The 14,595-nt window shown below is 43.5% G+C and overlaps 1 protein-coding gene across 1 annotated transcript in view; it reads right to left on the minus strand.

Moving 5' to 3' along the window:
* The window catches only part of SV2B (synaptic vesicle glycoprotein 2B), a 97,733-nt gene extending 87,641 nt beyond the window's left edge, over positions 1-10,092 (minus strand). The window contains exon 1 of the mRNA XM_010832160.1: positions 9,311-10,092. Within this exon, the coding sequence (XP_010830462.1) occupies positions 9,311-9,761 (451 nt within the window). The 5' untranslated portion in view covers positions 9,762-10,092. The remainder of the gene's footprint in view (positions 1-9,310) is intronic.
* Between the last annotated feature and the right edge of the window lie 4,503 nt (positions 10,093-14,595).

A 14,595-nucleotide genomic window follows, 5' to 3' on the forward strand; every position in this document is an offset into this window, starting at 1 on the left:
AGAGTGATCATAGAGCTCTTCAAGGATGTTAGGAGGTGGCCTCACAAATTTATTTCTCATAGACACAGTGAAAGATACATGCTGTGGACCCTCCCAAGATGGGTGCATAGGTTTTAAATGACAAATCCATTCTAACATTCCAATCTCCCTAAGCCTCTGAATCTCTTCCTCTACATAAAGCCTAGGCAGGTCTGGCACTCAAGTTTATACACTGTGAGCCAGCGTCTGGTCCATGTTTTAGCTACCCAACTAACCAAACCGGTAGAGCCCTTTTTAACTCCTCAATCTTCAATATTAAATGTTGATTTCTGTTTAGCAGGTCCATATCAATTAATGCAGCCCGATTCAATTTTATTTTCCTTCCCCATTACCCCACACCCTTAATATCCATTCCCACACGTGTTTCCTGAACTTCTGTGTAAATTAGAAAACGAAGTAGTTCTTTTGCAGTGTAACAGACCTCCTCACAGGCTTCCCAGGTGGCTCAGTTGTAAAGAATTTGCCTGCCAATGCAGGAGACACAGGTTCAATCCCTGGCTCAGGAAGGTCCCCTGGAGAAGGAAATGGCAAGCCACTCCAGTATTCTTGCCTGGGAAATCCCATGGGCAGAGGACCGTGGCGGGGTACAGTCCATGGAGTCACAAAGGGTCAGGACACGACTGAGCATGCATGCAATGCAAAGACTTCTTCATGGGTCTCACTTTGACCCTCACTTTTAAGGACCTGCAGTAACTTGAGTCTAGTCATACAAGTCCAGAGGAAAAGAGGGGGGTGAGGTCCTCAGGAGAATCAACAATGTCTTGCAAGGCAACTGCCACAAGGGAGGCAATTATAGCTTCCTCATCAAAGCAGGGTTACACAGGTGGAGAGGCTGCATCTACTGGCGAAGAAGACGCACCAAAATTTAGAAGTTCAGTGCCCTCGGCTTCATCAGGGTCTTCCCATACATCCCCATGCCAACCTCCAGGATCTCATTTCTTGCCTATCAACAGCAGACATTCTGTGAGGCTGGGAATTCAACTCTCCACTTGTAATTCAGTCACTTAGAGGATGGGATTCTGGGTTTGGTTGTCAGCAGTCTCAGGAGATAAACGTCTCCTTCAGGGCAGACACAGAAGATTCGGAGTCACTTATGCAGTGCTTGGTGCTGGGAATTTGAGCCCTAAGTTCATTCATTTCTTTTGCCACTTTGTCAATGACATTAGGAGCAACCAGCCAATCTCATACTCATTAATTTGACAAAAATGTTAGTCTAACAAAAATGATGTCCCAGATCCTTGTCTCTTTTAAGTATCTGAACATGAGTATCCAATGAAATGTTGTATATCCCTGTGGCCACATCATGCTGTGAACACAGAAGTGCTCTCTTTGCCATAGGAAATAGAGTCAATGCTGCCTTTAAATCTAACTGGGTCACAGGACCAATTCCAGAAGCTCCAGAATCAACTCAGTAAACATATCCTTCAGATTCTGTTCCCTTAGAACCACGTCCAGTACCAAAATCACTGGAGTAGAGTTGTCATCTTGAATCAGCTTTTCACTCTCTTCCTCAAAGTCATTTAATAGCTCTCCATTGAAAGCTCTTCCATTGATTGTGCAATCAAGCCCTCACTCCAAAACATGGCAATCAGTGTGGACTCTGTTAAGGGTCTATTCTAAAGAATCCCATGATCTAAAAAATCATAAAAACAACTGATACAATCAAACACAAAGAGATTATATGAAAATTCCTAGTGGTGGATTTCACCATAATGAGTATTTGTTTCCATGATACTAAGTAAGTACTTATTGAGCACATGTTGTGTGCCAGGCTCTGGGGTATAGGCGGCCCCTCGTTTTAGGAACTGACACTCTGAATTCAGGGCTAAAGATAAAGCGGCTCATAAATCAAGTGTTCTGCCCTGATGCTCACTATGAATTTGCATATAAAACAATTAAAGGATAATCTTTCATGACAGTAGAGTAATACATCCATCTCTGAGCCCCTATGGAAATTCAGTGCACACTTTATTCTAATGAATCCACTCCATCTGACATTGCTCCACGTCCTCCCTTAGCTCATACAGACATCACGCCCCAGGGGTCCCCTATTAGGTTCTAAATCACTGTCTGAAGCTGTAGGACTCCCTGAGCCTTCCCACTGCTGATGGCAAGAAAAACTAACAGCCAATAAAATACCCACAGAGCAACTAGACCCTTTCAGGAAATCCAAATTCTGAAGGCAAAAGTGGAACTGTGGCCTAAAAACAGAGCTCTCTTTCTTCTCATCAGCATGAAGGTGGGAATCACCCACAGTTCGAGCTTAAGGAGTATTTTTTACAATTATAGGAAAACCTTGGTGGTAATTTACCAAATTCAGGCAGAGAAGGACACTGTTGGTTTGTTTCATGTGTCATGAATAAGTACTGTCCTGCTGCTGCTAAGTTGCTTCAGTCGTGAACGACTCTGTGCGACCACAGAGACAGCAGCCCACCAGGCTCCCCCATCCCTGGGATTCTCCAGGCAAGAACACTGGAGTGGGTTGCCATTTCCTTCTCCAATGCATGAAAGTGAAAAGTGAAAGTGAAGTCACTCAGTCGTGTCCGACTCTTAGCGACCCCACAGACTGCAGCCTACCAGGCTCCTCCATCCATGGGATTTTCCAGGCAAGAGTACTGGAGTGGGGTGCCATTGCCTTCTCCGAAGTACTGTCCTAGCTATAAGGAAATAAGGATTAGAGATGCCAACAATTTGATGTCATTTGAAAAAGAAAATGTCACGCCAGATAGTCCTTAACTTCCTATCTTCAAGTCATATTAAATGATTTTTTCCTGTATATAACCAGAAAATACATAAATAGTAACTAAAAGGGATTAAAAAGAAGTGTAGATTCATTCATCAACCACCTAAAATCATGGAAGTCTTCAGGAGGAAGACTCCAAAATCAGCACAAGGACACACAGCCACTGCACAGAAGAGCAGATGTAAAAGCAGGCCGCTCAACTCCACAACCTGCCAACCTTAGGTTCTGTGCCTTACGCTGTCTCTGTTTCCTTCACATCTGAGTAAAAGGGATAACACTGAACACTGCATTGCACAACTGCATAGTTTGGTATTCTATGTTTCTCGTGTGAACTTTATTTTCACCATTAGAGCAAAACTCACTGAGGGCTGGGACCTGCCTGCCTTGCATTGCCACGAGAGAATACTACACGGAAATGTTCAGTGATCCTTCTAAAAATAAGAATAACGAATTTAATTAACAGATGAGTGCCTTCTTCTTGTCTTAAAGGGAACTACCCGCTTCATAAGAGAAAGGGCTGAAGAAAAACAAATATAGTATATTAACACACATATATGGAACCTAGAATATATGGAACCTAGAACGGAGAAGGCGATGGCACCCCACTCCAGTACTCTTGCCTGGAAAATCCCATGGATGGAGGAGCCTGGTAGGCTGCAGTCTATGGGGTCCCTAGGAGTCGGACACGACTGAGCGACTTCCCTTTCACTTTTCACTTTCATGCATTGGAGAAGGAAATGGCAACCCACACCAGTGTTCTTGCCTGGAGAATCCCAGGGACGGGGGAGCCTGGTGGGCTGCCGTCTCTGGGGTCGCACAGAGTCGGACATGACTGAAGTGACTTAGCAGCAGTAGCATGGAACCTAGAAAGATGGTGCTGATGAACCGATTTGCAGGGCAGCCATGGAGACGCAGCCACAGAGAAGAGACTTCACACGGCGGGTAGGGGGAGGAAGGAGAGGGTGGGAGGAACGGGGAGACTGCCATGGAAACATACACACTGCCATATGTAAAACAGACAGCCAGCACGAATTTGCTGTGTGACTCAGGGAACTCAAACTGGGGCTCTGCGACAACCTAGAAGGGTGGCGTGGGGTGGGACGGAGGTTCAAGAGGGAGGGGACCCTTGTACACCTATGGCTGATCCATGTTGTTGTATGGCTGAAACCAACACAATATTGTAATTATCCTTCAATTAAAAATAAATTTAAGAAAAGAAATAACTGCTGAAACTGTAAAAAAATAAAAAAGAAAAGAAAAAGAAACAGGGTTGAGCCTTGAATGCTAACATTTTTCATGGGGCTTTTTCTTCCCCAAATGAGACAGTTTTAGATGTGACCCACTAAAACACAACCCTTGAAGGAAGCAAACTTTCATCTTTCTAAAAGCTCAGCGAAGTGGCACAGCGGCACCTAGATATTTTTGTTACCTGGCCTGGGGATGCTTCTTTTATCTTCTGAATGGATTCATCCATTTCCAGGAAGAAAAATAACAAAATAGTTCATGATTTGAGGTCTGAATTTGGGAGTGGGAGGAGTTCTCCCTCTGAATTCTTTCCCTGGAACATTAACTAGGGTCAAGTCTAGAGGCATCACTTTCAGTGTCTTTTTTCCTTTTTCTTTTTTGGCGGAACTACATGGCTTGAGAGATTTCAGTTCCCCCACCAGGAATTGAACTCGGGCCAGGGCACTGAAAGTACTCAATCCTAACCACTAAACCACAAGCAACTCCTCCAGTTTTTTTTCTTTTTTAATAACAAGAGAGTTAAGAGAATGAGAAGACAGCTTACAGACTGATAGAAAATATTTGCAAAAGACATCTGATAAAAGACGGTTATCCAAAAACTACAAAGAACTCTTAAAACTCAATAAGAAAGTTAAAAAGCTAATTTAACAACTCCAGTATTCTTGCTTGGAGAATTCCATGGACAGAGGAGCATGGTGGGCTATAGTCCATGGGGTCACACAGAGTCAGACATGACTAAGCGACTTTCACTTTCACTTTCGAAGACGTTAATAGACACTTCACCAAAGAAGGATGCTTGTTAATCACTAAGACATGTCTGACACTTCTGTGACCCCATGGACCGTGTAGCCCACCAGGCTCCTCTGTACCATGGGATTTCCCAGACAAGAATACTGGAGAGGGTTGCCATTTCCTCTTCCAGGGGATCTTCTCAACCCAAGGACTGAACCCATGTCTCCTTCATTGGTAGGTGGGTTCTTTACCACTGAGCCACCAGGGAAGCTATACAGAAGGTATACAGATAGCAAATAAGTATATGGAATGATGCTCCACGTCATAGGTCATCAGAGTAATGCAAGTTAAAACAGCAAGATACCATATCACACCTATTAGAATGACCAAATCCAGAACACTGAAGACATCATATACTGGTGAGGATGTGGAGCAACAGAAACTCTTATACACGCTGCTGGGAATGCAAAACGGTACAGCCCCTTTAGGAGACAAGTTGGCAGTCTCTTACAAAACCAAACTTATTCTTCCCATACAATCCAGCAATCATACACCCTGATACCCAAAGGAGCTGAAAACTAACTATCCACACAAAAACTTGCACATGGACATTTATAGCAGCTTTATTCACAGCTGTCAAAACTTGGAAGCAACCAAGATGCCCTTTGGTAGGCAAATGGATAAATAAAACTGTGGTCCATACAAATAATGGAATATTATTCAACCCTAGAAAGGCATGTGCTATCAACCCATGCAAAGACAGGGAGGAAACTTAAATGCATATTATTGAGCAAAAGAAGCCAATTTGAAACAGCTACATACTATATGAGTCCAATTGTAAGAAATTCTGGAAAAGGCAAAACCTTATGAAGACAGTAAAAAAAAAAAAAAATCAGTGGTTTCCAGAAATTGGAAAATTGATTTTAAAAAAAAGTAAAGAAACAACCTTAGCAATAATAATTAAAACATCTTGAGCACCAATGATGGGCAGCCACCATTTCAGGCAAGTTAAATGCATTAAACTCATTTAGTCCTCAAAAATCCTATGAAGTAAGATATCCTTAGTGGCTCCATTTTGCAGAGAAGGAAACTGAGCACAGAGAAGCTAAGTAATTCCCAAAGTCACTCTCCTAAGAACTGGAGGAGGCAGGGTCCACTTGGCTGCAGGGTGATCTCAGTGCAACTGTGCCAAGTTGCTTCAGTCATGTCTGACTCTTCTCAACCCCATGGATTGTAGTCCACCAGGCTCCTCTGTCCATGGGATTTCCCGGTCAAGAGTACTGGTGTGGGTTGCTGTTTCCTTCTCCAGGGGATATTTCCAGCCCGGGGATCAAACCTATGTCTCCTGCATCTCCTGGTTTGGCAGGCAGGTTCTTTACCACTGAGCCACCAGGGAACTGCAACTCACTATAAATGCTGTAGGGAGACTATAATAATACAAAGTAACAAGAACTAACAGTAGTTTAGTGGCCATGGAGCTTACCAGCTTTATCTCATATAATCCTCGCAACAGATGTATCATTACCCTATTCCATATATAGGAAAATTGATCATTAAAGAAGTGATGACTTGCCCAAGACCACTTGCCAAGAAAGATAAATGACAAAGCTATTTGCCAAAACCTTGTTGACAGACACCAGTGTCCACACTGGCAACGTTCCCCACACCATGCTACCTCTCTGTTGGAAGAAATTTGTGGTATTCAGGTACCCTATGGGGTGCCTGACAACTGGAGAGAAGTCTTCCCCATGGCATGACCTCCTTCCTAAAGACCATGGATAAAAGGAAAGGCTGTATGGTGTAGCAGAATGAGCACAGATCCTAAAATCAGAAAGACCTGGGTTGAAAGTCCAGCTCCAGCAATTACTATGTGCCCTTGAATACAGCTCACTGAGTCTGCTTCCTGATATGTACAAATGGGACGAAAATTCCTATAAGCACCATGGTGACTATGAAGCTGACATGAGAAAATACATAGAAAGCCAGCCTGATGAGACTCTCCAGTCACCCACCTCCCTGGATCCATTAAGGGGGCCCCACAAGTGCATATGGGAGTCCATCTCTGTCAGGGGTCTGCCCTTTTTGGGCTGAGTCATAGCATCTTCATCGTAAACACTGAAAGCAAAACTTCACAACGTGGGTTCTCCAGATTGGGACCATGTTTCCTCAATTCCCAGCATTTGCCCTGGGAGCCAGCTCTTAATGAGGTTGTTGGGTACCAGGGTAGTGGAGAGACCAAGAGGGCATGAAATCATTACCGACATGCCAATTTGGACTAATACGAATCTAGGGTTTCAGTTGAGAATACCACAAAACAAAATAATGGTCTTGGAAATGTTTAGATCAACAGGCAACAGTTTCGTTTTGTCAGGGAGTTGGGATTCATTTTGATTTTGTCCTTTTAAAAAAGTCTATTGAAACTTGAAGAGACAGCAGAATTTTGCTGACAAAAATAATAATAATTTTTTTATTATTTTAAAATAATAAAAAAAAACTCTGGGTGACATCTTGCTTCTTGAGTCATTTCTTTTGTTTGTATATACTTGGTCTCTTTTGGTTCCCTGATAGCCATACCTGACAGAGATCTCATAATTTTAAAGGTCCCTTTAACTTTAATTAAACAGGAATAAATAAAAAATGTGGGTGTGTTTGGTTTATTACACTTAGTGTAACTTGTTTCATCCATGTTGTAGCTTGTGTTAGAATTTACTTCTTTAAGATTGATTATTTTTTTACATTTATATTCATTAGGGATAGTGGCCTGTATGCTTCTTTTTTAAAAATTTTATTGAAGTATAACTGATTCACAATGTTGTGTAAATTTCTATTCAGCAAAGTGATTCAGATATATAGGTCTCTCTATATATAGACAGGTATCTTTTCATATTATTTTCCATTACAGCTTATCACAGAATATTGAATATAGTTCCCTGTATGACCTTACAATGTATCATCCTATATATAACAGTTTGCCTCTGCTAATCCCAGGCTCCCATTCCTTCCCTCCCCTACCTCCACTTCCCTTTGGCAAATACAAATCTATTTACTACATCTGTGAGTCTATGAAACCATTTTTAAAAGCCTCCAGGGACAGTTTTTTATGCAGATGTTTTCTCCATTTTATACCCTAGTCCTATTTATTGTGGCTGTAAATCAGGGGCCAATGAACTATAACCCACAGGCTAAATTCAGCCTGCTACATTGTTTCTAAATAAAGTTTTATTGGAACACAGTTGTGTCCATTTGTTTGCATATTGTCTATGGCCTCTTTTTTGCTAGAGGCAGAGTTGAGTAGGGGCAACAGAGACCATCTAGACCTATAGAGAAAATGTTTGTCAATCCCTGCTCTAAAGCAGGCAGTGGGGCCAGAATGGCACAAAATGTTTGAAAGCACGCATCCTTACCATAATCAAATAATTTTCTGTTTGTTAATACCTGTTTGTCCTACTTTATATAAGTTCTTTGAGAGGCAAGGACAACATCTACCTTGTTTTTTCTCCAGGGCTGGAGCAGAAAGACTAAAACATGGTATACAAACAAGAAATATCTGTTGAATGAATGAACTAAATTTCTGGGTGGATTTTGAGTTCTTGAGGGTCATAACGGTTAAAATGTCTCAGTCTTGAGTAAGAACCTGACTCACGGTAAGTTCTCTGACACTGTACTTTTGCTAAACAATCAATTGTATGGACTGTGAATTTAGAGAATGAATATGTTTTGTAGGACATTTAATGACCAAGACAAGCCCTTGTCTATATTCTGATGAATCTCTTCTATGCCACACTATTTATGCCCACACTCTCTCTAACTTCACAAAATTCTCTGTGCCTCAAGCCCTGATATCTGAAGTCTGGCTCTGATGGTGCTAGTCTCATCAAGGATTTGCCAAGCTCCCGTCCTCCATCCCACGGACTCCATCTGTGCTTCACAGTGTGGCTCCCAACAGCCTGCAGGGGCTCTGCGGGTGGCTCAGCCCAGCATTTATCGCCAAGACACACGGGCGTTCAGCCCACTAACACTTATATACAAGAGAAACCAGGAGCGGATGTTAATGGATTCTGGAAAGTCACAGAGAGGACTGAGTGGAAGAGACATGCACACACACAAAACGAATTTGTTATTTGGATATGGAAGATGATTTAATATAAAGAAGAAAGAAATCAGACTCTCAGGGCGGAGGAAAAGGAAGTATAACCTTTAAAATCTGTGAATCCCTATATTGTATGCCTGTAACTTATATAATATTGTACATCAGCCGTACTTCAATTTAAAAAAAAAAAATACTTGGAAAAAAGAACTAAAGTCTTGAGAGTCAATTCTCAGTAGGAACCTAAGCTCCAATATCTATCAGCTTTGTAAACCTGTGCCTATTAAATTCTCTAAGATAAAAACACCTTCATGACAAAATGGATGTAAAATGATGGTGCTGCAAGGACATTATGGTAGATTTAAGACGCCTAAGAGTGACAGGTGCTATACAAATTATACCGCTCTTTCCCGCTTCAGATTTTCACGCCACAGGGAGAATGAGCTCTGAAAAGTTCTACTTACCAAGCATTCCTTTCTTGGAACTAGAGAGACACATGTCCTTCTCGGCACTGGGCAGGGCAAAACTCACCACGAACACTTCCACCCCATCAGCCATCAGGGCCAAACCCAAAACAAAAAAGAGGGTCCACTGGAAGCGTCCGTGGCCACACTCATCAATGATGGTCTCGTACTGGTGCGCCAGCTGCTCCTCGTCTTCCATCCGCTCGGCCAGCAGGTCTGCCTGGCCCCGAAGGCCGTCGGCCCTGGAGGACGCCATCTTGGCCTGCTTGGCCTTGACGTCATCCGGGTGAGGGATGCCCTGGTACTCGCCTTCGTAGATCTCGTCTTCCTCATCGTGGCCTTCCGTAACGTCACTCTGCGCATCCTCTTCTGGATTGGACTCATTGCCACGATAGTAGCCATCGCTGGGGGCGTAGCCCTCATAGTTGTCCTGGTATTTGTAGTCATCCATTCCTCGGCTCTGGGGCTGCCTGCTTGCCTCTTGAGCTATATTCCCTTCACTGTGATAGAGGTTTGGGCTGTTTCAATAACCATCATCCATGCCACGTACAGACGTTTAAATGTAGACTTCCTGGGTGAATGTGACACCCTTTGTCTTTTGCATTCAGTGGCTATTGGAAGTCTTTGAAAAGTTGCAAAGTCTGGCCTGGTCTCCTTCAGCAGTCCAAAGGTGTGTTGAACGTTGATTAGAAATGGGTCCAGCTGTTCTCCTTGACAAGGAGCCCACAGGACTTGGCAGCTTGCTGACTGGCCTGATTTGTTCTGCCACTGAAGGTTATGCTCTGGAGTGAAAGAAAGAAAAGACTGTTATGAAATGTAGAAATTCTGGCAAATTACTCTCAGAATTGAACAAATATATTTATTAGTGCCAAGGTTTCATGTGTAAGGTGGAGGGCATCTTGATTAGACATCAGATTCATATCAAATGAATGAGCCTCAAATCAGTGAGAAAGAACAGTGGTCAGAGAGCCCTTGGAAGCACTGATTAACCCATGAAAGGGGTCAAGTCTTATATTAATACAAGAATGAAATGTAAAGTGGGCAAGACGTTTTTCAATGCAAGATGATTTTGTGTTATGGATTTTCTGTTAGAATTAATCAAGCTTTTGGCAACAGGGCAGGTTTATTACAGTTCAGCTTCTGTTATGAGAAGACCAGCTTCTCTAACTGTCAAGAAGTGTCTGTGCAATTTTATACCTAGAAATGTATGGCTAAGAAATATCTAGGACCATTTTTCCCAAGGCTCAGCTTACTTTTGATACTCAGCGTTGTGGTTCCAGGGCTACTCTGATGTCCTTGCACTTGCCTTAAATAGGTGAGAATAGTTCCTGAAGACCTAGAGTCAGAGAGCTTGTGTCTGAAATTCGATCCTGCCACGCAGTGGCAGTGTGATCATGCGCATGTTTCTGAGCCTCGATGCTCTCATCTGTAAACTGGAGATAATCAATAGCACTTAACTCGTGAGGTTGTGCATAAAGTGCTCAGGATAGTGTCAGACTCGCTTGGTAAGCACTTTTTAAGCTTTTTTCAAACTTTTTATTTTACACTGGAGTAGAGCTGATTAACAATATTATGACAGTTTCAGGTGGACAGGAAAGGGACTCATCCATATACACAAGTGCATCCATTCTCCCCCAAACTCCTCTCCCATCCAGGCTGCCACATAACACTGAGCAGGTTTCCCTGTGCTATACGGCAGGACTTTGTTGGTTATCCATTTCTAATAGAGCAACCCTATTTAAACATTGATGTTCTTTTGCTCTTTTTTCTTCCTAGCTCCAATTCTGGGAACCAGGACCCAGTATTGTCAGACCCAAGACCTTACCTTGTATCCCAATTCCAATCACTGGGTCCATCTGTTGATTTCCATGCCCAGCAGTGAAATATTGTTGCATGCATGTATGCATGCTCCATCACTCAGTTATACCTGACTCTTTGCAACCCCATGGACTGTAGCCCGCCAGGCTCCTCCATCCATGGAATTCTCAAGACAACAATACTGGAGAGGGTAACCATTCCCTTCTCCAGGGTATCTTCTCAACGAGGGGATAGAACCGGGTCTCCCATGGTGCAGGTAGATTCTTTACCATTTGAGCTACCGGGGAAGCCCAGCAGACCCTGTCTTAATCACGTCCCTATAACCCCAGTGCTCACAAGGTCTGCAACCACCATTTAACGATGTCCCCTGGGCACCAGAAACTGTGCTAAATGTACCACATCCTTTATCCCTAATTCCTACAATGATCAGAAGGAGAAGAAAACTGTGCCTGTATCTTTATCTTACAGATAAATAAATTTGTATTAGACCATGCCAGACTGAACCATGTCAAATTAATATTCTAAATCTGTTTTTATTATATCTGTTTAGGACCACAGGAGGAATATAAATCACATGTAAACAGCATGAGACCTTAGCAGAGTGCTATAAAAAATGGAGAGAGGATGCCAACTGCCTGAGATCTGGTGTGCTATTTTCATCCTGGGGGTTCTGCAAAAATGTCATGAACCAAAAATGATAGATATGCAATTCCAAAAGCACGTGTGGGAAATACCACTCGGGGCAAAGGTCCTGGGACTCACTTTGTGGAAAGAAGCAGATCTTTGTCAAAACGAATTCCTCTCATCGTACCCAGTTAAATGGACCGCTGTGAATGTCAGATGTCATGGAGTCAGGAAGACTATCATGTGTTGTGGGTTTTCTCCTCTTTCATTGAGAAATGCCAACTCATTTTCTCAGCAAAGTATTTTCTAGAGAATACAATAATTAATCATTTTCTCTGTTACAGATTGAGTTGGGAAAAAATGGTATACTGAAACCCTAACTTCCAGAACCTCATAATATGACCTTTTTAGGAACTACATCGTTACAGAGGTAATCAAGTTAAAATCAGGTCATTAGGGTGGCCGCTAATCCAAGATGACTTGTGACCTTATAAAAGGGGGGAATCTAGATGTGGAGACAGACACGCATAGAGAAGATGCTGCCTTCTCTCTGTCAGTGGAAGGGTACCACTGACAAGACAAGGGATGCCTGAGGCCACCAGAAGGTAGGAGAAAGACATGGCTCACAGCCCTCAGAAGGAGCCAACCCCCCTCAGAAGGAACCAACCCCCCTCATCAGGACTGATCAAAACCAACACCTTGATTTTGGATTTCTAGACTGTGGCACTTTGAAACCATCAACTTCTTTGTTTAAGCCATTCAATTCATACTGCTTCGTTATGGCAACATTAGGAAATACATACATTTGAAAACATTAGCAAGTCTAGTGTTTATCAGCTAAACAGCAATAATAAAACAACCAGAAGAGCAGCTACTAAGATAAGCATGTTACCAGCATTATCTCATTACCCTCACAGCCAATAAAGGAGCAGTACTATTCTCTCCATCTCACAGATGGAGACACTGGGGGCCAAGAGGATTCAAGAATGTGCCCAAAGTAACACAGAGAATCAATATCAGGGCTTGGATTTGAAACCAGCCTCAAAGAGCATGTTAGGGATGTTAGGGATGAGCTTCTGATTCCCAGGTTCAAGATTGTTTGCCCATTCTCAACAAACATTCCCCAAGATCCTTGGTGCTTAAGGCAGTGTATTAGGTATGACATGACTTGATCCCCACTCTCAAGAGGTCTACCCCTCATGAGACAGTCAAACAACACAAAGCATCATGCATCATAAAAATGACAATCTTGATTATCAATAACATTATCTTTCATTTATTGGATGCTTTGTGGCTTTGACCCAGGTACAGTGCTGAGTTTTGTAGTATCTTCCAACCAGGGCAAGAACCCTATGAAGCAGGGGCTGTTTTTACACTCAGTTTACAATAAATAAGACTGAGGCTGAAGAGGTTGGACAGATGCCAGTGTCCCGGGTTGTAGTTCTCTCAGGGGATTCAGAGAAGGGAGAGATCACCATAGGCTGAGTTCTGCCGAAATAGCATCCTAGAGGTTAGGGGCCTTCCAAGGGCAGGCAAGCGCTCAGAGAAGCAAACAACAGAGAAGGGGGCACTACGGGCTGGAGGACAGAGAGAAGCAAAGGCACAGAGTCAGGGATGGCTTCACTTGTGGCAGCAGTGAAGCATCCGCCCACAGCAGAGGATCCAAAAGGGGGCAATCACAGAAGATAGACTGGGGAGGTAAATAGCAATCAGTCTGAATGCCCTGCTCAGGGACTGGGAATTATCCTTTGAGCAAAAGGAGCCCTGAAGATGGTTGTTGAACTGAGTAAGAGTGGTGTGTCATGTAGAGCGGGAATCTGGAAAGATGTTGCTAGTGGGGATGCAAATCCTGATTTTTAAGTGAAAACCCAGAGACAACGAAACCAGGTAGAAGTTTTCATCTGTGTGTGTGTGTGTGTGTGTGTGTGTGTGTGTGTGTGAATAGCCCAGAGGTCAGGTTAGGCCTGGACAAAGGAGGTGGCCTTCAGACAAGAAGAGAAGGATAAACACAAGGAGAGGTTCACAGGAGAACGAGTGATATATTTCCTGGCAGGTGAGAAGAAACAGCAAGGACAACTGGGATGATGATGACTCTAGGGAGGCAAATTCTGGACTGGAAATCCTACAACTGCTATGCAGTTAAGACAAGCAAAAATCTTCTTTCAGGCCAATCCGCCTTTTTGGAAGGTGAAGTGAAAGTTATTCACTCAGTCGTGTCCGACTCTTTGTGACCCCATGAACTATACAGTCCACGGAATTCTGCAGCCCAGAATGCTGGAGTGGATAGCCATTCCCTTCTCCAGGGGATCTTCCTAACCCAGGGATCAAACTCAGGTCTCCCACACTGCAGTTTTTACCAGCTGAGCCACCAGGAAGGTGGCAGGATATATACCAGGCTTCCCAGGCGGCACTACTGGTAAAGAACCCACCTATCAATGTAGGAGACATAAAAGATACAGGTTTGATCCCTGGGTTGGGAAGATCCCCTGGAAAAGAAAATGGCAACCCACTCCAGTATTCTTGCCTGGGAAATCCCATGGACAGAGGAACCTGGTGGGCTACAATCCCTAGGGTCTCACAGAGTCAAACACAACTGAACCGACTTAGCAGGCGTGCATGCAGGGTATATAGCAGAGTGGTTCAAGAACACAGCCCGAGTGTGGTGCTGAGTCCGCGCGGCGGCGGGACCAGTCCAGGCGTCTTGTGCGGCTCTGGGCCTCTCAGGCTCCGTGGCCCGGAGTGCACCATGGACAACACGGAGTTAAAAAAAAAAAAAAAAACACAGCCCGAGTGTCAAGGCACCAGGTTCAGATCCTGACTCTGCCACTTCCTGCTACCTGTGT

Source organism: Bison bison, unplaced genomic scaffold, assembly GCF_000754665.1.
Source record: "Bison bison bison isolate TAMUID 2011002044 unplaced genomic scaffold, Bison_UMD1.0 scf7180017860443, whole genome shotgun sequence".
NCBI classification, from domain to species: Eukaryota; Metazoa; Chordata; class Mammalia; order Artiodactyla; family Bovidae; genus Bison; species Bison bison.